Here is a 26228-nt window from a genome sequence, read left to right on the forward strand (position 1 = left end):
AACTGGGACATGACGTCATTCCCAGCTTCAAGTTCCAGCTTCCATTAACAGCCTAATGGTTTACCTAATTGGTCTCATTCTGGTTTGATTTACATGCAATGTCTGGATGGATTAATGTACAATTTATGTTTAATAAGCATGTCTTTATCATATATATGTAAACATGCACATACAAGAAAAGGCAAAAAAATTCATGGAACAAACCTAACTTCCACAAGACTGAAATTAATGGCTCAATAAAAGTGAAAAAATTGGGAAATTAGATGAATAAAATTATTTTCTCATAATATAAATTAATTTAAATAAGTTTAAAATTAAATATTTTGTTAAATAAATAAATACAGGGCAGAACGGTGCCATTTTTGTCTCCATGTTTTCATTTTAAATACCACTTCATAACCTTCAAACCCTTGCGGCAGGCTAGTTCTTCTGCTTATTACATTAAACACTCATGAACACTTCACTGCGACCAGAGGTTGGAAGCTGTACTGTAACTGAATGTCTCAATTATGAGTTTAATCTGTGGTTTCTGTCATTTATAACCTTTGCCAGTCCACAGGAACAACACTGGAGTTTCCACAGTGTGTAGAGCTGCACTTAGCTTTTCACCAACATCTTGATTTTAAATGATTTGTGTTACACCAACAAAGTAGAAACAGGTATCTCTGAAAAGATCATGTAAAAGCAGCAGTCATTTACATTTAGTTAGCCTAATAGCATAATTACTTAAGTCATATTCGGATGTTTTTGGAAAACAAGAAAAAAACATTTTTAATATTGGAATTTTGTATTGATAATGTGACAGAAAGTTCAACCAGATGTGTTAGACAACAAGTTTTCAAATAAAGTAAGACGACACTGATTCTACAGCAAATATAAACGTGACTTAGGCCATTCTGCTCTTACATATGAACACGATGAGCTAATCAATGTTCTTTTACTCAAGTTGTGTTACTGTCCTTCACATTATGGTGGATTTGCTGTCTGTGCTATTAAAATGAGCAGTTAGAGTTTTTAAAGGGATCTGAAGTGTTTAAGGATTTCAGTGATTTGTGAGCGCTTCTGGACCTTAATGGTAATATTACCTGCTATCTGCTAAGTCAATACACTGCAGAAACACCTTTTGCTGTAATAACATGCTCTTCGTATTTGCAACTGGTCGTAAGTTTAAGGTCAGAGTCCCACTGCAGAATAAAACTATTCCAATCTTTCTTCCAGTATTTTCCTTTCTTAGCATCATTTATCTTCCCAGCAGTCCTCATCACTGTGCAGCCACCACCATGCACTACAGTGTGGATGTCAAAGTATCCATCTGAGCTGTGGATCTCTTGGCTGCTCCTCTGATTAATGCTCAGTGAGACGCTCAAAACTTTGAATATTGTTTTATAATCTTCCTTGTCCTGACCTTCTCCATAGCTTTCTTTCTGTCTGTTGTTGTTTTATGGTCTTTTTGTTTTTAACTAATGGTCTAAAATCTCAGAGCCTTCACAAAATGGTTGGGTTTATGCTAAAAAAAAAGAACTACAGACAGGTGATTCATGAAAGCAGTTTCATTTAATGATCTCATTTAATGAAGCTGAATACAAATGTACATAATTAGTAAATGCACAATGTTTGCATGATGCAGCTTGTACAAGTGTTCATTGCTTGCCTGTCTAACTCCACTGTAATCGCCCAAGTGTATGAGGGAGATGTAAGACGCAGACCGGCGATGAACACGTTGTTCTTCCATGAAATGCTCCAGTTCCGACACCAAGTTGTCCAAAGGTTTTATCCGCTTGTCCTTTTTGGCCTTCTGGAGTTTCAGAGATCTGACCTCCTCGACCAAGTCCGGCTGGGATCCGACAGCAGAAATTTATTCTGACAGGAAGTCCAGTAATTTTTCCAATGTCATCCAAACCCTGCCTGGCCCGAGTCTTTTTTGGTCCCATCCTGAGCGTATTTCATTCCAGATCATGTGACCAGAACGTCCGGTCCGTTTGGGTAGGTGTGAATGCTAAGCTCATTCTGGTCCACCTACAAACCGTGTTGACGTGAACTCTGGTTCTGTTCCAATGAATATGTGAACTTTTAATTTTTAGAGTCACTATAGAATTGAGGTTTGATATAGGAATTAAAAAAAAAATAAAATATGCTTTATTACTCCCAGAGTGAAATAAAATGTAATTAAATGCACCGAACATACAATAATGATTCAACAGAATGTATGTGGCTCATACTGGCAAACAGGTTTCATTTGGTGACGATGCCAAACAGAAAAAAAGGTTTAACTTTGTTTCATCTTAAATAGTAAAAATAAACCATCGAATAAAACTGGCACTGCGCACATATTCAAGTACAAAACCAGAATGATTCTCTTTACTCTTCACTTAAGTAGAAGGCCGAGTCAAAACTTCATCAGGTTCCTTCTTTGACTTCTTGTTGCATTTTGGTTTCTGAGCTTTGGTCCTCTTCAGCTGATGCTCTTCAATCCGCTGCTGCTTTTTCTGCAGATACACTGACACGTTGTCAAAGCTCACTTTATACAGGTGCTCAAAGTGGTTTGTGACACTTGTGAAATCTGTCATGAAAAATAGAGCAGGTGTCGGTGAAATGCAATTTTACAGGATAAACTAAACCCCAGGGTCACTGCAGCTATTTCCACAAAACTACTTGAAAAGTCCGATTATGATTCATGCAAGCTTGGCTTTTTGAGTTGTTTTTCAAAACCTGCTCCTCAAGGCAACCTGCACTGCATATTTTATGTATTTTCCTGCTTCAGAACACATAATTTCAATTGATGGCTGATTAATGAGCTTTTGCTGAGCTGCAATCACCTGAAACAGGTGTGTTAGAGCAGGGAAACACTGAGGCAGTGAGCCTTAAGGACCAGGCTTTGCAAACAAACTAGAGCTGCTTTTCCAGTAGCAAGTGGCTCTCTAACCAGTTAATGTGCAGTAATGAGCTTTTCCATGACTCCTCACTGTTGTTGGTGGGACGTGAGCAATGGAGAACCTCCAGGTTCTGATGGACTCAAATAAACCCAGATATTTGTAGAAATTAATTGCTAGCCCAAACATAATGATAAAAACTGCTGATTATTTCGCTATACACATAAATATAATCACATTCTGGCACTTCTTTTTTTTTAAATGTGCAACCTTTTAGATGTAGGTAACGCAGTAAAAAGATGTAAACAAATATCCACACCTGAACTTTTTTTCTTTTAATTAGAAGGAAAAATAAAATTCACATCTCAAGCTAATATTATTTAGTTCAGGTGTTTCACACTGTCTCCACCAAACTGCAGCTCTGACAGAACAAAAACTATGTTTTGACTCTCACACACAAAATACTAAAATTGCACATATACAGTAATAAAATAACACACACATACACACAAAGCATACAGATATACTATTCTGAATGATAGGTCAAAAATTGCATGTGTGTGTGACATTTTAATAGTACATGTGTGCAATTTCAATATTTTGTTATTAAAATATGACAAAGTGAGTCTTTAGTAGTGTGTGAGAGACAAAACAGAGTTTTTGTCCTAATCGAAGTTGTAAAATCAGACACCAGGTTTGACCCCAGGTCTGCCTGGCCCTGCAGTGCAAAAAGGGCTTTTGTTTTACTTCCCCAAACAAGAACTTATTGGACTCAAAACTGTCCACTTTAACACCAAACAAACTATTCTCTTGTCTTAGCAAAGGCAAATGACAAAACCATCTGTGCTGATCTCTACAACATCCTTGGTTTATAGTAATCCACAATTTCACACATACAGAGCTATGACCAGAACCAGACAGCCAGAATCACTAAAAGCAGATTTGACAGACTCTGTATGTTTGTTTCAACATTTGTTTCCTCTTCTTACCTCACTTTGTTTCATGACATCTAGACTTAAGGACAGTGGACTTACTGTCAGTTGTGCTCCACTGCGTTCTGAGGATCTCGGTTACTCTTCTGAGGTCGTCGTTCTCAGTGTCGCACTAGAAGAAGAACACATTTGTAAGCTGCCTGTTTTAATCACCAACATTTATATTTTTCTAAACAGGTGAAATGGAAAATCATTTTTTTAGCCTAGTTAAATTCAGAGGTATACACATAGTACACTAACTGTACTCAGGGGTGGAAATTAGCACCCGCCACTGGCCACATGCGGGTAAAAGCATGAAGTGGTGAGTAAACTGGAGCAATTTGAACAGAAAAAACAAAACTGCATTCAATTTGAACAGGCATAGTATTAATTTAGTCAAAGTGGCCCAATAAGAAGAATAATGAAAGTGGTAACACCCAGAGCTAGCAAAATCTGGACCAACTGTTGTTTTCAAATAGTATGAGCCTTTTACTCAGTGGAGTCAAGAAAAATGACTGACCAACACCGCTATCAGTCACTCAAGTTTAAATGCACGGATTTCAACTTGCCTTTTTTTCTTTTCAAAAAGAAAATGAATCAAACACCACTCAAGGTAAAGCATCAATTCATACCTTTCCCAACGATGCAACAACTCTGACTGGACAAAACAAGAAATAAATACCAAAACAAGAAATACCAATCCTCTGACTGGTTTATAACCTCACTCCATAATTTACTGCTATTATAACAATAAAATAAAAGTAAATAATCAGAAGAACAGATGTTAAAAATAAAAATATTAATTGATTGAGTCCAACCATACCTCCCAGGAGTTTTTCCTGAATGTGTGGATTTGGAGCGGGACGTCGCTGGAGTCCAGCAGCACCCAAAGCCGTCCTTTCGTGTCAAAGCCTATGTCCATGGGACGGTGGAGAAAGTGGAGTTTACTGTGAAACCTCAGCTTCTCGTCACTGGTTCGCTCCAAGGTGAACATGTAAATGTTCATCAGCCTGAGAACACGTACAAAAAGTCAAAAGCCTAAAAGACTCTTACTAATTGGACAAAATGTGCTTTTGCAAGAAACACTACATGGCCTAAACTCTGTCATTGGTCTCTGCAAACATGTTCTAAACAAACTGATTGAAGCTGCAGGTCAGCCCTGAGGCTTCTGCTTTGAAAGCCCTGTCCACTTTCATACAACCCCAACCACAGGATTACAAGCTTAAAATTTCCACCAGTGGGTTGAATAAAAGGATGCAAGCAGCGTCCAGACCACGGTCCTAACGGTGCTAGAGGAACAGTGTGGTAGGGGTCCTTAGCTTGTCTCCCTGGTGGGACACTTTATGCAACATACAGAACTTCTCGTCTGTATCCTGGGAATTGGCTTTGTGCTGATAAAAAAACCTTTTTCAGCTTCTGGTGTACAAGATTGTGAAGGAATGTAGAGTTCACACAACGTAACAAAAATAATGTCATTTTGGGCACAACTGAACAGTGACAAATATGGAAACGGTAAATTTTGAATTCAGCTGGTTTACTGCGTAAATCTGAGCTCGTTAATTTACCAGGCCTTGTTTTGCTATTCGCACACTTTTAACTCTAACTGTAAATCTACAAGGAAACAGAAGTTTCCATTTTGGACACAGTATTATCATCTGCAAACTGAATTTACATACAACATGCGACAGTTCTTTATGAGAAGAAAGAGGGGCAGGGCATAAGAAGAAAGGCATGTTGAACCTCACTTTGGAGATTATTACATTCGCCATAAAAATATGGTTGAAAATAAAGTACAGCAGAACCGCTTTACGTTTCTCATAAGGTGCCTTTATGAACTTTTAGTGTTTGTAGATCATGATTAGAATTCATAGCACTAAGTAATTATTTGTGAAATGTATTCCAGCATAATATGGTGGACTGGACAGGCTTGTCCATCCTAAGCTTATGTGTGCACCACTGGGCCCTGCACAAGACCTGCCCAGCATTACTGCAGCGTGGCCGAGTAGGAAATGACAGAGACAGACAGCACTCAGACATGTTAACGCTTAGGTTAAGTGTAAGGGTCAGCCTGTAGAAATGAATGAAATATGAGTCAAAGTCAAAGCAAAGTCCCTGTGAAGACAAAAAGACACACTCTGCACTCACCCGTCACACAACACGGCGACATCACGGCCGCCTGGGGAGCTGCAGATACGAAACACGGCTGCGTTCTGGAAAGTAAAGGCAGATTTAGAGATTTAACTGATATCATACCGACAGGGAAATATTTAATTAAAAGCAGATATTTCTGAAACTTTAAAAGGGCAATGCATGCATGCTGTTATTTGTTATTTTATGGCCACTCTCATATGGCTACGCAAAACAATAATGACATTAATATCAATAGAAATTAAAGCTGCAAGCAGCGTTGGGGCCGTCGCAGCTCAGCGCCGTCTATGCTTAGTGGACGTGGTTTTAGCATTACATCACGTAGAAGGAGAAGCAGGATGAGGGACCCAACGATCTTCAGGACTCACTCATTCTTTTTTCTCGCTCTCTATATGTTACACGCAGACTCGTTGCCATAGCAACTGGCAACGCCACTTTAAACACATTGCCTCCACATAGAGCAGACCATTCGGTTTGTTACAGTTTCATGTTTTTAGGCTTGATGTGTATTTTAGCTGCAGTAGATTAGCCACTGCTGCTGTTATTAGCCAAGCTAATACAGCGGTGGCTGATTCGCTAATTTAAACACCTGCTTCACTGAGATGACCTGTCAGTGTGTGTGTGAGTCGCCTTTTTTATTTTTAAGCTGAACCAAAACACACCTTATTCCACAGCACATCTGTGTGTCAAGTTTGTCAAAATCAAGTAAGCAAGTGACTCACTCCCTGTCACTCCCTATTTTTTTTTTTTTCTTAATTAAAACTTTTTTCTGACTTTATCATCTAGTCATAGTTTAGACAATTCATGTCTAGCAGGGAAATTGTGTGGGTGACATCATGCTGCAAGGGGTCTATAGTTTAAAATAACCGTATATCACAATATATATCGTGTATCATGATATATCAAAAATATATCGATATGAGCCCTAGTTAAAAGTAGAATTTAATGTGAAAGACCAACACAAAGTGGTACAACAATTATGAAGCAGAAAGAAAATTATATATGATTAAAAAAAATGTTTTACAAACTAGAAGACAGAAAGCAGAGATTTAAAATAGACAATTACTGAACTATTATTTAGCAAATAAAAATTAAACTATACTTTGTATCTTAAAAAATATTAAGTTATAATCTATTGTATTTGCTTAAACTATTTAATGAGCAAAAGTTTTTTTTTTTCTTTTGCAGACAACATTTGATCTTCTTACATTTCCTTTGGCAGCATCAGAGCACAGATCGTCTTCAAGCTGCCCAAGGTCCCAGCTTTGCAGTTTGCGACCAGATTCAAACTCCCACAGCTTCACTGTTCCATCCTGACAAACATAAGATTTGACAGGCTCATTATTACAGCTCTTTATGATAAAATCAGCATTAAATCCATGGTCTCCGGTTTTTACACATTTAAAAAAATACAAATCAAACTATCCAAAACAAGTGACGGATGCATTTTACACCCCAAAGGTTTATAACTCCTACAACTCTCATTTGAAAGTGCATGTCTATGAAACCAAATCTAGTACGAGTGTTGCAAACAAGAGATTACCTAAACAAAGGGAAACACACACGCATGCATACCCCTGATCCGGACAGCAGCCAGTGCGGATGACTTGTTGGGATCTCTAGCGTACTGACAAACCTGATAGAAAGAACGGTACAACTTTATCAATCAATCAATCAATCAATCAATCAATCACTTTATTTTGGTAAATTGTCCACATTAAACACCGGAAAGAACAAAAAAACAACAATAAAGAAACCCACAATTTACCAAAAATGGAACAGGCTGAAGCCAAGTTTTTTCTTGCCTACTCTATTTTATACCCAACAACCTGCCAAGGTATCTCCACAATGCGTATATAAATCTACATAACAGTGTAAGATGTTATCATTTCAGAGCTCTTTTAAAGCTCACTAAGAAAGGACATAACATAAATCATCCTTCAATTCATTCCACAGTTTCACACCAATAACTGAAACACATCTAGACTTTACCTGGCTCGTCTCTTTTACACATTCAGATATAAACAAACCTCGCAAATTATATTTATTCTCTCTCAATTTAAATAATTTCTGAATACCAGAAGGAAGACCTTTTCTCAGTGCTTTATACATTATTTCCAGTATTTTTATATAAACAATTTCTTTAAATTTTAATGCTTTACTTTGAATGAAGAGTTTATGAGTTGATTCACGGGGTCTCACCTTATTAATAAGCCTTATAGTTTTGTTTTACTTGCATTTCCCCAGATTTCTGAACAATAAGACAAATAAGGCATAACTAAAGAGAAGTATAATATGCAAGCCTTTAACATTTACTGCGTTGTTTTATTAACGCAGCACTTCTACACACCACCAAAGAGCAAACATGTCAAATTTAATCTGATTTACAGAGTTAAGTCTGCCTGAGTTCATACACTGCAGCATGGAAGGAAATAGAGGAACGACGATAAAAGGAATCCCAGTAACAGCCCAGCTTAGTGATTATAAGTTACAGGAAGAACAGCAGAAGACTCCATAACTGGTAGCTTCCTCAAGTCCTGGCAGGAATTGGTTAATATTTGCAGAATCGGAGATGCATCTAAAATTGAGGTGGTGTGGCTATGATTTGGATTTTGCACCAAACAGAATTGATAACAGATTCAAGTTATGGATCTCAAAAGGATTAACCACCTATTATTCATTCGCTCACAAAGGGATATTTTAGAGTTTTGAAACCTTACAGAAGGATCATGGACTGGAAAAAGATTATTTTTTTAGGTACCTGCAGGTGAGACATTATTTTAATAGAAATGTTAAAGAGGTGCTGAGAAAAAGTGATTCAAGTTTTCTATCACTATTTAAGCCCAGATCAGACAGCAGAATTATCTCTAAACTACATAATGCCATACAGCAATATAAACATGAGAATACAGATACATAAAGAGGAAATGGGAAAAGGAAATGAAGGTAAGAATCTCACAAGAAGGCTGGGAGGAAATATGTCAACTACAATGGGCCTCGACCGGATCAAACACACGGTGGGAGTTTTGCTGGAAAAACATCGGATGGTTTGTTGTTGGACCCATTCAGAGACGATATCAAAGCAACGGGGACTGGAGACTGTGTGGGTCCAAGGGAGCCAACCACCGCCATGTTTTATTGGGAATGCCAGGTAATAAGACCACAGAGCTCCACAAGCATACTGAAAATATATTCAATGTAAACATCCCATTCAAACGCGAAATGTTGGGCAGCCTACAGCTGGACACATGGACCAATAAAGACCAAGTAGAAAAAGGAACATTTTATAAGACCTGGACCAAATGGACTGAGTGTGTAAAACCAGTTAGATCCGCCTTCATTTGACTGTGAATTATGGGTCCTGCCTTTTTATGTTCTTTTGGTTTTCATTGCTCAAAGTGGTGCAATCCTCATTTTTGTTCAATTTTGTCATCATTCACAACTGAAATTAGTAACAATCTGTAAAAGAAAATGCCAGAAAGGCAGCATGGATAAAATCGTTTGGACTCTCTGCTTCTGTCCTCGAGTACGACCTCAAATGGGTAAAGCTGCAATTAATGAATGTGATGGAAATCTGTCTTTCTAAATAAAAAAAGTAATAACAATAAAACACATAAATCTTATATGAAATTACAGTCAAACAGATTCGTTAGTTATCGTAGTAAGTACAGCCAGTTCTGCTTGTGTTTAATGTAGGTGTACTCACTGGTGATGCCCTAAGCAGTAAGACTGGATGCTGTACGGGGACCTGAGACGGCTCACTCTGATCTTCTCGTCTCGGTCGGCTGTAATGATGTACTGGTCGTCTGCAGATATGGTCTGAAAGACGGAGAGTGGAGCAGTTAGTCCATGTTCAACCCATCCAAACTTATCTATTAAAAATAAAATCTGTTTAAAGGCAATGTTTATGAAACTCCACTCATAACTCTGATCTATTTATAATATTCATACAAATAAAAAAGAGAGAACCAAGTTTTGTTACTTTGTTTCACAGCATTGGTTCTGTAATACCTAGCTCTAGGTACATCAAAAATTAATCTGTGCTTTGTTAAAAAAAATTAAATGAAACAAAAAATATAAACTATACTGCTCTATCAATCTGTAATTGCATGATTCCATACTAATTTATACCGTTTATTTTAAAGATATGAAATCAGTAGCCGTGGTTCAAAAACAAATAATCCCATATTGTACAATTATTGTAGAAGTAGAAATAAGTCAGCATTAAAAATCTGTCATGATAAGCTTCCTAATTTATTTTTGTCACCACCAAAAAAAAAGCTAATTAAAACAACTGTTCATACAAGATGAGAGACAGGTGGACATATTTAGCGGCTGGTTGAAAGTTAAACACTTATTATCTTAATCCCTCGTCATCCATAATACTTGATCCTTACCACAGCAAGTAACATTGAAAGGTGCCCCATCTTCAGCTCGCCGTCCTTCTCTGGCTCAACCACAGAAAAGGAGTAAACGTCTCCAGACTTGTCAGCCACCAGCAGCTCATCTTCAGCCTGGCTGAATGCTAGTGATGTGCACCTCCTAACCACCCACCTGTGGGCGATTCGAACACATTCACATTTAAAAAATACTTGATTGATCAAAAGGGAACTTGAATCTTGTAGCATATTCATTCTAGATCTCCTGTGAAATGGCTGGAGGACAGCTGGACAGAGGAGTCAAATGAGCAGTGAAAGCTGCTTACAGAGGAGAAGATCCCGGCTGTCCACAGACCCAACCAACACAGAAACACCTGAAGTTTACCTGATGCTAATGCAGAGCCATGAAGGCTCACACTGAAACAGGATCAGTCGCTTGGTGTCATCAGTGATTGCCACCAATTTGCCAGATGAAGACACTGCAAAAGCAAGGACCGTGTCACTTCCGGTCTCCTCTGACGCATCACTAAAGACAGAAAAGACGAGGCCATGACCACCGGTGATATTAGGACGAATTGTTATCCAGTGCGCCGTCTTTACCTGCCATTTACATCCTTTGCCGTTTTTATCCTCTTTTCAGCACGGCTGCAGTCAAACACAAACGGCTCTCTACAACACAGAAACGTTAATGCATCACATGTGAATTATTGCTGTCATAGTGACACATGAAATGATGATCACTTAAAAGAACCGGCAGCAGAAAACAGTGCAGTTCAGTGCCAACGCCATGACTTCTTCTATCCACATTGGAAAACTTCAGGTAGAAATAAATAAATATTTTGGACTTAGATTGTTGGTGTGATAAATTAAATCACACCTCCTTGTCAACCAGCTAGTCAACTCTGGGAACTGTTAGAGTTTGAGGTGACCCATTTCATTCACTGCCCTTTGATTCTGATGCCAGTTCCCATATGCCAGTTGGTTTATGTGAGAAAATATTGTAACATTTAAGGAATTTATTTTCATAATTTAGCATAGGAAGAGTGCATAAAACAAAATTTTGAGGGAAAATAATAGATGGTAAAATTAGCTGAATACGTTACATTAATTATGTCTGTAATAAAGTATCAAGACGTATTTCAAAATCGGCCAAAGCAAAATATTATCTGAATAGTAGTCTGGCAGTGGTAGTCTTGCATTGTTCAATGATCCAGACATATTTGCATTTTTGTGCAGAAGTGAAGGGCAAAACTTATAAATCAACATTACAACTACTAACAGTATTTAAAAAAAGAGACATTAGAGTTAATATACGATACTGGTTTTCTTACAACACTTAGCAAATTACTGTCCTGTTTATCTTCTTACACAATTTTCCAAAATCCTGGAAAAGATATTCAACAGCACTAGACTATTTTATTAAAAAAATAGAATAAAATAAAAATCAACTACTTGTAAATAGTCAATATGGCTTCCGAAGAAAACAATCAGTGTCACATGCACTAATTGAACTTATTGAGGATATTACTGACTTTATTATGAAAAGAGATCTAAAAAAAAAAGCATTCAATACTATAAATCATGACATTTTAATCAGTAAATTGGAACAGTTTGGGATCAAATGAACTGCACTAAATTGAGTGAAATGTTACTCAAAAAACAGGAAACAATTTGTGAAGATGGGAGAATGTCAGTCTGAATGTTTGGACATTGTGTGTGGCGTTCCTCAAGAATCGGAACCAAAATTATACATTAATGGCATCATCAGTTCTAAGATTTATTTTATTTGTTGATGATACAAATATTTTAGCTTCTGGAGAGACTGTACAATAACTTTAGGATAATATTACCTCAGAATTCATTAAAATTAAAAGCTGGGTTGATGTGAATATGAGGAATACTAAATTTGACCAAGACAAAATCCATGATATTCTCTAACAATTAGGATTGTGGCTATTGATGTGACTTCAACATTAAAAACTGCTTTCCTTCTTTCACCAGCATGTGTTATTATGCTGGAGGTCAATATGGAAACAGCCCACACATTTAGTGAGGGTGATATTGAGTCCACTTCTATGAATGTGTGTATTATAAAGCTTTGTGCATGATGAACGATGCTTTCACCTAAAATACCAAACCTACTTGAATTTTCTAAGAATCCTTGGGCTGCCCAACAAAAACAACTGGGAGACAGAAAAAGCTGACAGAACCAAAAGTCCAAAATAATTAAATCAGTTCCAACCTGGGCTCTTTGGTATGGACCGCTATGAGTTTGCTGCTGCAGGTCGACAGAAACCACTCCCCACAGAAACCCAAACAAGCCATGGCTCCCGGTACCGCACCGAACGCGCTTAGTTCTTGTTTTCCACGTGGAGAATGCGGAGATGAACTCCACAGGAAGTACGTCACGGTCCTTTGCAATGTCACGTCCGCGTTGGGCCTGTCAAAAACACACAATCCCCGCCCCTTCACTCACAAAGCGCCCTCTTGTGGCTGCATAGTGAAGCAGGGAGGAGTGGCCTGCAGGGGGCGCAGTCTGCAGCGTTTTCTGTGGACAGTTTTCTGCTTGGCTGCGGATGCTCCCGTCTCTTCTGCAGCAGCGTGAGGATTTTAGGGGGCGTGGCACGTTTTGTTACATAAAGGAGCGCCGACCAAGCGCGTTGATTAGTGGAACAAACTGTTCGCGTTCCTCGCTTTTCTCCTGAAGGTAAAGATAAAAACACTGCATTTTACCTCTACCGTCGTGGAAGCACTGTGGTATTCCTCCAGTTTAATTGTAGATAAAGTGCAGGTTTGATAATGGCATGAAGATTAATTTGTTATCGTGTCCCTATTTTTTTTTTAAATAGATGTTGATGTTTGTTTTTTTTAAGTGCAGGTTGTTAAAACATGTCGACCTCCCTGTTAAGGATCGGACACCTCCTATGTGTCAATAAGGTAATTCTTCCTGCTGACTTTTAAAATTTCACGCTGCAGCCTCTGTGGCTGCTGAGAAAACAGGACTTTTACATAATACTCGGGATTTACAAGTTGCTGATGTGGCTACATTCCAAAACTACAAACCGATGTCTGTCTTTCTGTGTGCCTGTGCATGTCAATCAAGTGTGCTTTGCTTCGAAAACACATACTCCGATCATTTCAGAAAATAATGTAGTTTGTTTATGGTTACATGAATTCAGAGACCAATTGAAATGTCTTTCTTTTTGTCAACACTGTTTTGCACAAAAAAATGTTACATTTCCATCCAGAGGTGGAAATTAAAAATGTGGAAATGTTCAACATATGATTACAAGAATGTTAGGGTTGTGTAGTTAAAGTTTGCTGTAGTTATTTCTTCAAATGAACTTGTCGCACTACAACCCTGTTAAGGTACCCATGCTTTATGTTAAATTACTACATATGTGTGTGGTAAACTTATTATCAGTAAATCAGTTTTTATAGAGTTAAGAATAAATCATATAGTTTATATAACTTTCTTGTACTGGTGAGGTTTGTAAAATGTTTGGTGGAGAACATTTTTAATTTCCACCCCTGGTTTAAAAGACGACTATTCTTGCAGCTAAGTTTAATTGAACTGTACAAAATAGTTCAATTTCAGAATTACTTTTTTTTAAATATATTTTTCAAATCCAATTCCTACATCACAAAATTTGAGACAAATGCAGATTTAAAAAGAATACATTATGCATTTACATTTGACATATTATTGTAATATTGTTGAAAAAACTGAAGGACTTCAAATTTCAAGTGTCAGACTTGAAACTTGATTCTGGACTTGAGGATAAAGACTTGAAACTTAGCTGTGACTTGCAAAACAACGATTTGGTCTGTTCATATTTTTCTAAGAACAAGCTATTTAATTCCTAACACAGTTTGTATGAGTGTAATTTCAAAGAAATATTGTCATCTGTATTAATATTTGTTTAAACATTGCAAAATACAACCCCGGTTTGTTCTGTGGTAAACATAACTGAAAAAAATGGTTGTATATTTTCATGAAATACAACACTGTATAAAATTAGCATGAAATGCCTTCCACCACAAGAGCTGTGTCCATTAATATTTCAAAGCTATTGGTAATTTAGACGCATAAGAAAAGAAAAACAGACTTGAGTTGCTTTGGTAGAAACAAAAATCATTTTCTCCTTCATTAAATCAATTTTCTGCCCATTTCTATTAATTGTATTTATCATGTTTGTTAACATGATACATTTTTATTAATGTTTTTTATTTAAATAAAAACAACAGCAGAGCATCATAAGCAGCATAAAAAACGCATCTCTAACTGAGCTGTCCTAAAACAAAACTAATGTTGCTTTGATTTAAACGAGTGGAAGTGTGTATGAAAGCATTCCTGAAGTGTTGTGACCATTCCTCTTGTTTTCGTGTTGTGCTGCCAGTGCTTGCAGACTGAGGGGTGGAAGATGCTGAGCAGAGCACCAACAGCTTTGCCTTTCAGCACAAAATCATCAGGATCCAAAAATTCATCAAAAAAGACCAGCAAAGGTAAGTTTCAGAAAACAAGTTATGTTTTACTTTTCTAATCTTGTAAATGAAATTTGAACTGTGGCACAAAAATCATTGATCTAATCATTTTTCATTGAATGGTACAGAAATCCTACAATTGGGGCAGATAAAAATACATAATAAAGAGGGGTGAACTGAAACCCAAGGTCTTTGCAGTTTGATCAGGTTAAAGGTTATTTTGGAAACCTTGAACCTGGTGACCCCACAGAAAATGGGGTTAAACAGCTCAGGGAGTTTTTGGGCAACCCTTCAGAGTTTAACAATCACAGTTGGTGCTGTTTACCAAATGACTGCATACTTTTGTTATCCTGGTAGATGCAAATAACTTTTCACCTTCTGTTGTCTTTATCTCCATGTTTATTGAAGGTTACCAGGTCATTGCAAGCCCTGAAACGACCTGTGTTTAAACTGTTTCTCATACAAGATGAGGATTATTAAAGTAATTGGCTCTGATGGGTTATTTCTGACCTGTTCTGGGTATTTCTGGAGATGGCACTAGGACGTGGCACAGGAGCTTTATTTGTTTTGTTTTTTTCTTTACAGATAATGTCTCATATTGTACTGTCAGGAAATGACGACAGTTTTAAATGCGTAAATACAGATGAATAAAAATTACCCACTGCAACTTTAAAGGCAATATTTTATGCATAGTTCTATTGTCAGTATTATAAATGGCACTTTAATTTCCATTTACTGCAAATGTAAAGACAACCCTTGTTTTTAATTTATTTCATTTTTTACAAATTCAGTGGAAGAAATGGTGCTAAATTTACCGTTTTGTGTACTGTTTGCATTTCTAAAGATGTTTTTTCCCCAAATAACCTACATGAGTTCTCAGGAGTTTCTGAAACAGTTGACATGACGCCACCTGTCAATCAATCCAATCCAGTGGGTTTGTCGGGAAGCGATCAATCAACATCCTCATTTTCTGGATACTAAATACTTCAGTCAATCAGCTTTTGACAGGCATGTAAATAGTAGCGAGCCTCAGAAAGTCGTTCAAGCAGCTGATGATGAAAACGGGACCAGAGACCCAGTCCATCCGACTAATGGAAAGACAAACTCTGAGAAGAACAGCTTCAAGCGCTGAGTGAGGTTTTCCTTTGTTTCATGCATTCAAACGAGGAGGATGCTCCACTTCTGGAGGCTTGCAGTTAACTTTGGGTGTCGTCGTTGAGAAGGGGGAAGCTGTATCATCCAGTGCGTTGTGCAGACAATAACTTTTGAAAGAAAACTGCAAGTTGAATGATGGTAAAAAAATAAACAAAGTAAACTTGCAAACGACATTCACCCAATCATAACAACCTCCTCAGCATGTCAATGTTTTGAATGTACTGTAATAAAAGAATAAGCAAAGTCGTATACAAACCAAATCAATTTAAAACAAAACAAAACAAAAGAACAGTAGTAAAGTATATTTACACATTCAAAGGAATGGGTATCAGTACAAACTTATTTTTACACTCGCCCCTCTTACTCTTAACTTGATATTAATAGTTTTTCTTATCATTTTCTATATCCATATCTATAACTAGGACAGTGCATTCATAACTGCATGCAAATATAAGCACGTTAACACGTTAAAAAAATATTTCTAAATGAATATACTATAATAGAGTAATATTTGACAACATCAGGGGTGACAGTAAGGGCGTACGGTATTTTTTTGTCATAGTACCCCCAAGAATTTAAAACTACTTTCACCTCTGGACAACATTAAATAGTAACGACAGAAGTTATTTCTCATATTGATGACCATTTTCTTAAATGATGTCTTTAAACTGTTTGATGTTTGGACATTGCTTGATTTCCATGCTTATCTCAGTCCACAGCTTCACCCCACGCACTGAAACACAGACGTCATCATTTCAGCTCCGTTTACTCTCCGTCCTTCTAATTCCTCATTATGTGCTGCTCCCTGTTTAAACAGCTGCTCATCACCTACTCAGGGCGAGATCGCCTGATGCCTCTGTCAGCTTTCAAGCCCCGTTTCATGTTCAAGGAGTTTCTGGTTTTTGATCCTGCCTGTCTGTCGAGCTTCTCTGGTGATATGTGCATTTCTTTTTGTCAAATGTTCATTCAAGTACACGTCTCTACCTTTCAACTTTTGACCTCTTTTCAACAGTTCAAGCTTGTGTTTTCCACTCACAAATCGGATTATTATGGCTGGTTTGTCCATCTTGTTTCTTTGTGGCAGCGGTTGGCAGGCTTCAGTTTGGTGTCAATCCAGTGTAATTCCTTTTGAAAGCTGTTGTTGGTCAACAGATTCAGCATCTTGCTTATTTGGTTCCTCTTTATTCGTTATTGTCACAGCCAGTGCATAAGAATGTGGTCTGATTTTTAATCCGGTTATTCTGATGTCATTCAGTCTGATATATTGCTCCAGCTAAGCAACACGGTTTTCCAGTGACACAATCTTTTTCTGTGTTCTGTAACCTCAATATTTTAACCTCTTCCGCCAAGTTCAGTATTGTCTTTTGTCAATATGTCAAGAGATTTTTTTAAAAATGTCATCTACCTCTTTTGTAGCTAGGTTCAACTTGTTTTGGTGGCATTGTTGTACTCATTCAATAGCCAATTTGCCTCAGAGAGAGTCTGGCACATGAAATGATGGTCCTGGGTCAGGTAGTATCCTGGTGCTACAGCCTCTAGAGGTGTATATAGAAATAACATATATTTCTTGTGTGCAGAGCCAGAAGGCTGGGATAGAACTGCCTCTACTCCAGTGACTGATGCATCCACCTCCCCAACAAATTGGTTGCAGGGATCTGGCTGAATGAGGACTGGTGGGGAAGAAAACAGTTGTTTAAGTTCTTTGAAGGCCTCTGCTGGCTCCGGTTGGCCATGTGAAGGGCTTCTTGGTTGAAGCGAGTCGAGGTAGTGGCTGGGCAACAACACTGTAGCTCTTAATAAACTTACAATCAAAGTTAGCAAAACTCAGAAAACGCTGGGCCATTCCACCACTGCTTTGGTCTTGTCAGGATGGGCTCTGATCTGTCCATCCTCATCGACAAACCCCAGGAAGTTGACTGAGGAGAGAGGGAAGCTGCATTTCTCAGCCTTAACAGCTGTTCTCCAGCAGCCTCTGGAGAACATGGCCAACATGCTCCTCCTTGGTCTGTGAGAAGATGAGTATGTCATCAAGAACTCAAAATGATTTAGGAAATCCCTCAGCAGGGGCATTAGTTGGGATGAAAGGCATCACGAAGTACTCAAAATGGCCTATAAGTGTCTTAAAGGTCGTCATCCATTCATCTCCCTCACGTATCCTGACTAGATGATAGGGATTTTGTAAATCCAACTTGGAGAAGATGGTTTCCCCGTGCAGAAGTTCAAATGCCATGGACATCAGTGGTAGCAGGTATTTATTCCTTATGGGGATCTTGTTTAACCCCCTATAGTCAACGCATGGGCGTAATGTGCCTTCTTTCTTTCCAACACAAGAAACTGGCATCTCTGGACGGCGAGCAGCGGATAAAATCAGCTGCCACAGAGTCATTAATGTAGGTCTCCATGGCCTCATGTTCCTGCTTACACAGGCTGAACAATCGGTTCTTGCTGAAAACGTCGGCCAAGTTGTGGTATTCAGGGGGAACCAATCACAGATCAGGACTCTCTCAAACATTCCCACAATTGGACTGGGCAGCATGAAGGCAGTTACTTGAACAGGACAGACTCTAGCCAACTATCCTTCCTGTGACCCAATCAGTCTGGGGATTATGAAGTCTCAGCCTGGGATGTCCTAACACCATGGAGAAACTGGAGGAAGGAATGACTTTAAAGCGGAGAGGCGTTCCCAACATGATCCAGGTGATCCAACACCATTTTTAATTCTGAAGAGAACTGACTAAAGGTAAGGGAAGTTAAAGGTGTAGCAGAATCAAACGCTAGCACCCAGGCTAAAGCCTGATCCCTCAGCAGTTCCTTGACATTATACATCTTAGATAAATCGGAAGCAAAAGCCATAGGTAGCTTGCTGAACACCATCCTCCATTGTCACAGAAAACTCCGGCATTTTGACAGCTCACCCAAGAATGGAGGGGGATCTGGGACAGCAGGAGGTTCGGCCGGTGAGGAGGCGGATGGTGAAGCAGCCAAAGATTTTGACGACCCTGGAACGGAGGTAAGCATTGAGGTTAGTTTAGCTACCTGTGAGGACAACTGCGCAATTTCCATATGGAGGGCTTTGCTGGCTGTTTCCAGTCCAGTGAGTCTACAGGTTCATTTTGACCTAGCAGAACTTCTTGGCGGGCTTTGATGTCTCTCAGGGATGCAGCTGTCTGATTTCAGTCTGATTCCTGTCCAGTCGGGTCTGTGTTGTTTGGTCAGATGGTTCTGACGTGGTTCAGGCACTGATGGACGCAGGAGCTGAGCAGTGAATTCAGAACTGGTGTTTACTGAGGGATCGGCTGTTTGTGATGCCTCCAACTCAGCAGGTTGTGGTACCAGCTTCAAGAAATGTCTTAATCCTGGTAAAGACTTTGAAAGTTTTCCCCAGACATGATGATGATAAGCGTTTTTAATATAATAATAATTCTTATTATGATAATTATGTGTTATTAGTAGTAGTATTATGTCAGTGATCATTGTGCCACAGTTCATCTTATTTGCTTTTCCTCTGTGTGGTTTCCGCTAAACATTTTTCTTTTTGTCTTCAAAATTGTTTACCATGTTGACCAGTGCACAGATTCATTCATACATCCTAAAAGACTGAGGGCTATGTTTTCTTTTAACCTTTCTCTTTCCCGTATGCTAGTATAATATTTTTAACAATCCATACTTGTTTTAGACGTTTTGATGACCAATCAATTTCTGATTGAACATAAAAATAATGCGTTTTGTTTGCTCAACGTCCCTCATTCTAGACAAAAGCAAGCCTAAAACGTACTTCGACATAGAAAAACTTGTTCAACACAAGCCATGCAACTTCCCTAAGAAAGAAGTTTCTCCAGCTGCCTCTGCAGTAACTGAAGCTGCACTGGAAGCCATCGCTTCTGCAGCAACAAAGCACACACCCCCTGTCGCTTCAGCTGGAACTATTGCAGCTGCAGCTGACGGAACGACTCAAGCGGTGACAGCATCCTTTGTTAAAGAAGTACCCTCCAACACAGCAACTGATGAATCTACTGTTGAAGTTGTTCCTGAAGCCTTTCCAGGAGAAGATGCTCTAATGTTAGAGGCCTCCAAAGTGGCTGCTGAGCCTGCAGTTGATGTGCCACAAGTCCCTATGCATCCTGCCTCTGTAGAATCGGCTCCTGGTCCACTTGTGGACGTTGCACTGGTAGATGGGGCCCTGAACCTAGTTCATGAAGCTGGGCCAAATAAGGCAGAAACACCTCCTGCAGAGGGGTCACTAAAGTCTGTGGTGGAAGCGGCCCCTGTAGTGGAAGTGGCCCCCGAGGAGGTGCCTCTGGAGCCTCTGGTGGAAGCGGCCCCTGTAGTGGAAGCGGCCCCCGAGGAGGTGCCTCTGGAGCCTCTGGTGGAAGCGGCCCCTGTAGTGGAAGCGGCCCCCGAGGAGGCGTCTCTGGAGCCTGCAGTGGAAGCGGCCCCTGAGGAGGCGTCTCTGGAGCCTGCAGTGGAAGCGGCCCCTGAGGAGGCGTCTCTGGAGCCTGCAGTGGAAGCGGCCCCTGAGGAGGCGTCTCTGGAGCCTGTAGTAGAAGCAGCTCCCCCAGAGCCATCTCCTAAACTTGCAACGGAAGCGTCAGATGGGGTCCCTGAAACTCTAACTGTAGACCTTCAAGCACCCCTGGAACCCGTGGCAGAAGCAACTCCTTCAGAACCCGACCCTGCAGAGTCCATGCCAGAGCCTGAAGCAGAGGCGGTGCTGGAGCCTGTGGCAGAAATTACTGATGCTACAGATGTAGTTCCTGGCTCTGAGGACCTTGTGGACCCTGCCTGGGTCCTTTCCAAGGCTGCTGAAGAAGAGCTGCAGATGGATTCCCCTGCTGAAGCAGTTGGGCCATCACAGGGTACACACTACAACTTCCCCCTCCCCTACAATCCTTCTGTTTTCCTCTGTGGAACCTGTATTTCTACAGAAAGCTTCTACGTGGCCAGGCACTTCTTTCTTCTTAGCCTCTCGGAGAATGTGTCCTTATGGTCTTTCTAAGTGTTACTTGGTGAATTCCTGCAACAAGTAACTATCGCTTTTAGAAGCTGTCTGCTCCTCCTCGTATCTTACCCTGTTGTCTGCCCTATTTTAGTCAAATCTTCTGTGCTGCTTTTCATTTATCTTCACTGGGGAATGATGTCACTCCCAACATGTTGCATGTTGGGAGGAAAAAAAAGAAAATGTAATTGCTGTTACCCAGATTAACAACTCCATTAACATGCAGTCTTGCATGCTAATGTACTGACGTGTGCTTATTCCATTCGGACGTTTAGCCAAGTGATTCCTATATAGTCTATGAAAGCGATTTAAGGAGATGACTGACAGAAGTGAAAACAGATGGTTTATTGCTGGAACTATCATATTTTATGTGTGAGGCAGTCATGATGGATTAAGGTGAGGGTTTAAGTGAAGCTTTAGTCGAGTCAAATCCCAAATTTGGATACACTGGAAATTGATTTAATGAGTCAGAAGTCGGACCCATCTGAGTTCAAATGAAATGCAGCATTAATTCACTCTGTTGTCACATGTTTCACACAGTGGGAGTCTCTTGTGATGCATGGGTTTGCACTAATGAAAAGAGTCAACTTTGTTACTAATTTCCGCACCCTTAGAAAATGTGTTTCTTTGGTTTGTGTTTCAAAATTTATATTCTTCCTTTAGAAATTTATTAAGATGTTTTTATATTCCTAAAAGATTTGCAAGTATTTATATTTATATAAAAACTTTGATGTAAAGATTCATAGTCTCACCCCCAGTCAAAAACATTAATTTCACTTTTTAAACCAACAATGGAGAATATGAAAGTCATTGTTTTCCAGCCGTTTACACCTTTCAGTACTTCAGACTTTTCTAAATATACTCACCTGTTGCTTTTTATGTCTTATTTGGAAATTGCATGGAAATGTGGTATAATAGCCCTGACATGTCTGACTTGTGCACGTTATTTACATGTAAGAGGCAACTGTGATTTTCTCTTCAACTCCTTTCACATAAAAGTCACATTATGAGACTGAATCTAGATAGCTGTGGAAACATTTAAATTAACTGTTTTGCTTTTTTGTTTTAATCAAATTTCCTTTCAAGCGTAAATGTTCCTACTTTTAAACCAGACTATTGATAACAGATGGGTGGCAAATGAAAATTGAAACCAGTATTAAGACTGGGACAGGTTAGCATTTTGCTTCAAACGCTGGACTGTTCTTTTTTTTATGTGATATATATATATATATATACAAGTATCTCAGACCTCAGATTTCTTGGAGGGTTTTCTTTTGTTTGTTTCTGTTACACACAAATATTTAAAATTGTCAGACACATTTGAATTAAAAAAAATGCACTTGCCCTTGATCTATTGTTTTGTAACCCTTGTCAGTAATGATTTGTAATGGCTGGCAGTATTTATTTGGCCTACCCTTCATTGCAGAATTGTTTTAGTTCAGCCACAAAGACGAGTTTAAACACATGAGCTTCCTAAATGATGATTTTAAGCCATTCATGCAGAGGATCACTTGGTGGTGCCTCGTTCTTTTGCTGCCTGGCTGAAATGTGTGTGATATTTCTATGATTTTCTAAATCTGTTATGGTACAGAACAGAACTTATGGTTCAATCAATTATACCTTGATGTCTGAGTTATAATGCAACCCCAGATCATGTAGCTTGCATCATATTTGAACAATATATTCTTTTTATTAAAAGATGTTCATTTTATACCGCATCCACACAAAAAATCCTCTTTTGTCTCAGTGGACCACAGATAATTGGTCCGCTGTCTAATCTTCAAATAAGCTGTTTTTGTGCATAATGGATTCAGTAAATCAAAATGTATCATCAAGTATTGGATAAAAGTCTGCAAAATATTGTTTTTGCTCTACCTAAAATCTTCTGTGGGTAATAATATCTAATTTGTTGTCTTTTTGTGACTCTCAGCTCATATGGACCCAGTGCAGAGGCTATTCTTGGACTCTATACGAGAATATTCAGCAAATTCCCAGTAAGCATCAACACTTTGTTCCGTGTTATGATGATACTCTTTTGTGCAAAAGATCTGAAGAGGTGCCAACTGATTTCTCACCTGTTCCAAAACAGGGCAGCTGGTGGTCTGGTTGACGCTGACCCACTGTATCAAAAGGTTTTGGAAGAGGAGACGGCGAAGCTACAGAGACTGTATGGTGGTGGAGACCTAACCAGTTTTCCTAATTTCAAATTTACAGGTGAGTTAACAGTTGGGTGTTTCGTATTTAGTTTTAGACAATCCCAGTGAAGATATGTGAAAATCCTTTAAATGGATTTCTCATTTATTGCAGTAGTATGATTTCACACTAAAAGCTCATTTTGAAAAACACAATATATTATCAGGCACATTAGTGCAGTGGAGAAAGAAGTCCCAAACAGTTGTAGGGATTCGAACCTACAAACCTACAACTTCCACCATATGTGGGTCGTGCTTTGCCCCATCCCACCACAGATTTCTGAAATTATTTCTTAACATGGGACTTTTTTTCGCTTTCACATATTTCTGGTTAAATTTTCAGATTTTATTACTGTAACTAGATGGCTGTAGTTTAAAGATTTTGAAATTTATATTTCTGCATCTATTGTTGAAGATAAGTTGATTTAAAAATAACAAGATGTTTGCGTTAAATAATTTCAATGACAGAGCTGTGTTTGTTTGTTTGTTTGTTTGTTTTAGAACCCCAGTGGGATGAAGGTTCCCAGAAGTGAACCATCAGAACTTCTACTTGACTTTTACAACTTTGTGCAGAGGAACATGAATTTGTATGATTGTCAAGCAAATGAACCTCAACCTGGTGCTTATATGTGAAAATAAAGCATTGGATTTGTAGAAACTGTAGATTTCGTGCCTGTAGAAGATAAGGTTTTACATTACCGCCATCAGGTTTGACGGCGTGATCTTAGAGGTGCAAGTTAGGTTGTCTGAATCTAAATCGATAAATAATGTGACTTCTGTTGTCTAATCTTTTCATTCCTCAATCATTTTTCAGTTGCATATATCAAGAGGTGTTCAAAAAAGAAAAAAATAACATGGAACTCAAATAAGTTGTCAGATTATTTTTTCAGTTTTTTTATTCGTTCAGTGTAATATTCTCATTTTAAGTGTCATGTTTTCATTAGCTGTAAGTGGGAAATAAAGACTTTTAAACATCTGTTGTCAATTAAGCCATGTAATATAATCCAGATGTTTCACTTGGTGATAAAGTTCCTAATATAAATGGGCTTTGCAATAATAATAATAATAATCCCACAGAGCGACAATAGGATTGGAGTGTTAATGTTAATGTCCATCTATAGGTGTGTCTATTGGACAATAATTAAAAATACAGAACACATCGCGTCCCGTATCACTTCAATATGGGACGCCATTTAACAGCCAAAGAAAGGACTATTCCGTATTTTACGTGATGGGTGGCAACCCTAAGTTGGAGCAGAGACCCTGATTATTTGCCTCCACTGACATCCCAGGTGTATTTGCATATGGTCTGTGGTGTCGGTGCTTACAAGTCATTGGAGGAAAAGTTTTTTGATGCACAGTTTTGTTTTTGGTGGTTGGCATAAACTGGAGTGTGATTGGATTGGGATGACAACAAAGGTAGATGGTGGTGGTGGTGATGACGATGATATGGATTTTGACGATGGACTATGGTAGGTAGGTAGAGGTTAGCATAAAACTTTGGAAGATGACAGACATTGGTGGCCAAAACAGCAAGAGAAGTTTAGAAGAGTGTAGTTCAGATGGAGAAAACAGTGGTTAGGAGGAAAGTAATAAATGAGGAATTTAAAGTAATATTCATGAAGACAGGAATAAACACGGGTAAAGACTTGGTGGTAAATGAATTTGTTCCCATGTTATGGAGAACAAATTATTTCAGGCAGCTGAAATGTTTGGTTCCCAACTTTGGCAAATATTCAGCTCAATTTGCTGAAAACACTGACTATATTTTTAAGAAATGCTCATAGAAACTCTACCTTTTAAGAAAACCTAATGGTCTTGGGTTTAGTCAGTTATAACTTGTGTACGGGACAATGGTTGAGAGTGTTTTAACTTTTCATCATCTCAGCTGGTATGGTCACATGAGCTGTAGAATAAAAGACAAATGTTTAAGAATACTTTCAATAGCAGGGAAAATAGCAAGTAAATATTGGTGGAACCAAAAACGACTCTGTCTCAACTGTTTACTGAAAGAACATGAAAGTCGACAAGGAATATTTTAGAAGATAGCATCTATCCTTTTTTTTCAGCAACCCTTAAAAAAGGATATCATAGTGTATGGTTTGAACCATACATTACGATGTTTTATTAGATATTTTTTTACAGCGCCAGTAATGTCTGAATTGATAATAAATAATAAAGACTTTGTCGTAGTCTGATTTAGTGATGTAATATGTTAGTTGTGTTACCACCCCCACACCACTAGAGGCAGTAGAGACCCGAAATGATGCAACTAAGGAGCAGATTTAGAAGTACACAGAAAGCTACAGAGATTAAGAACTCTTTTATTTATTTCAGCTGAGCTGAAATAAATAAAAAATTAAAACACATGCAGAGTGGAACTTCTTTAAGGAGAAGATATCACAGATTTCAAAAGATAATAAAAACGGAAGACCGCGGATAATATAGGAAATAACGCCCCCTTCACTTCTTAATTATTGATGATCAATTCTTCTGTGAACCTTATTCATTTGTGCGTTATTGACTTTTGCTCAAATAAGTTTCTTATGTATACAATATAAATGGTATTTTACAATTTCTTTTGTTCCCCCTATAATTGATGGTCTATATTATTTATAATATGTAAAGGTATTGTTTGTCATTTAATTAGCTGTACATCGTTAAGAAAATAAAAAAAATGTGTTTTATTAGAGAATTTATTTTTTTACTGTTCCAGTAATGCCAGAATTAAATTAAATGATAAAGACTTACTGCTATTCTGATTTAGTGATGGAATTATATTAGTTGTGTTACCACCCCCATGCCACTAGAGGCAGTAGCAAGCCCAAAAAGATAAGACTATGGAGCAGATTTAGAAACTGTGAGCTGCGCTAAAGTAAATAAAAGAGAGAAGTTCAAATACATGCTGAGAGTGAAATTCCTGCCTAAAGATGAAGCTGTATCACAGATTTAAAAAGAAAATAAAAACGGGAAACCCGCGAATAAAATAGGAAATAGCGCCCCCTTCACTTCCGGAGTGCAATGGTCCCGTT

General features: G+C 38.5%; 2 protein-coding genes across 12 annotated transcripts; one reads left to right on the plus strand and one right to left on the minus strand.

Moving 5' to 3' along the window:
* Positions 1-1535: 1535 nt before the first annotated feature.
* On the minus strand, positions 1536-12800 carry wdr4 (WD repeat domain 4). The gene is made up of 11 exons (XM_007575247.2): positions 12611-12800; positions 10969-11037; positions 10754-10894; positions 10387-10543; positions 9696-9808; positions 7565-7625; positions 7198-7302; positions 5987-6051; positions 4665-4851; positions 3905-3974; positions 1536-2560 (listed from the first exon to the last, which is right to left on the minus strand). Exons 1-11 carry the CDS (start codon positions 12691-12693, stop codon positions 2370-2372), a joined length of 1242 nt encoding a protein of 413 aa, XP_007575309.1. The 5' UTR covers positions 12694-12800; the 3' UTR covers positions 1536-2369.
* Positions 12801-12924: 124 nt separating this feature from the next.
* LOC103154090 (calphotin-like) lies at positions 12925-24172 on the plus strand. 11 transcript variants are annotated; one of them, XM_016662441.1, is made up of 8 exons: positions 12925-13075; positions 13247-13305; positions 14769-14874; positions 19761-20335; positions 20375-20864; positions 22935-22998; positions 23094-23218; positions 23698-24172. In XM_016662441.1, the coding sequence occupies exons 2-8, from the start codon at positions 13258-13260 to the stop codon at positions 23727-23729; spliced, it is 1440 nt and encodes a 479-aa protein (XP_016517927.1). In that variant the 5' UTR covers positions 12925-13075; positions 13247-13257; the 3' UTR covers positions 23730-24172. The 11 variants fall into 11 exon arrangements, with proteins under 11 accessions (XP_016517927.1, XP_016517924.1, XP_016517930.1 ...); XM_016662444.1 differs by having other exon boundaries at positions 12926-13075; positions 19761-20356; positions 20453-20864; XM_016662442.1 differs by having other exon boundaries at positions 12926-13075; positions 19761-20299; positions 20357-20864.
* Positions 24173-26228: the final 2056 nt, after the last annotated feature.

This window comes from Poecilia formosa, unplaced genomic scaffold (genome assembly GCF_000485575.1).
Source record: "Poecilia formosa unplaced genomic scaffold, Poecilia_formosa-5.1.2 Scaffold374, whole genome shotgun sequence".
NCBI lineage: Eukaryota > Metazoa > Chordata > Actinopteri > Cyprinodontiformes > Poeciliidae > Poecilia > Poecilia formosa.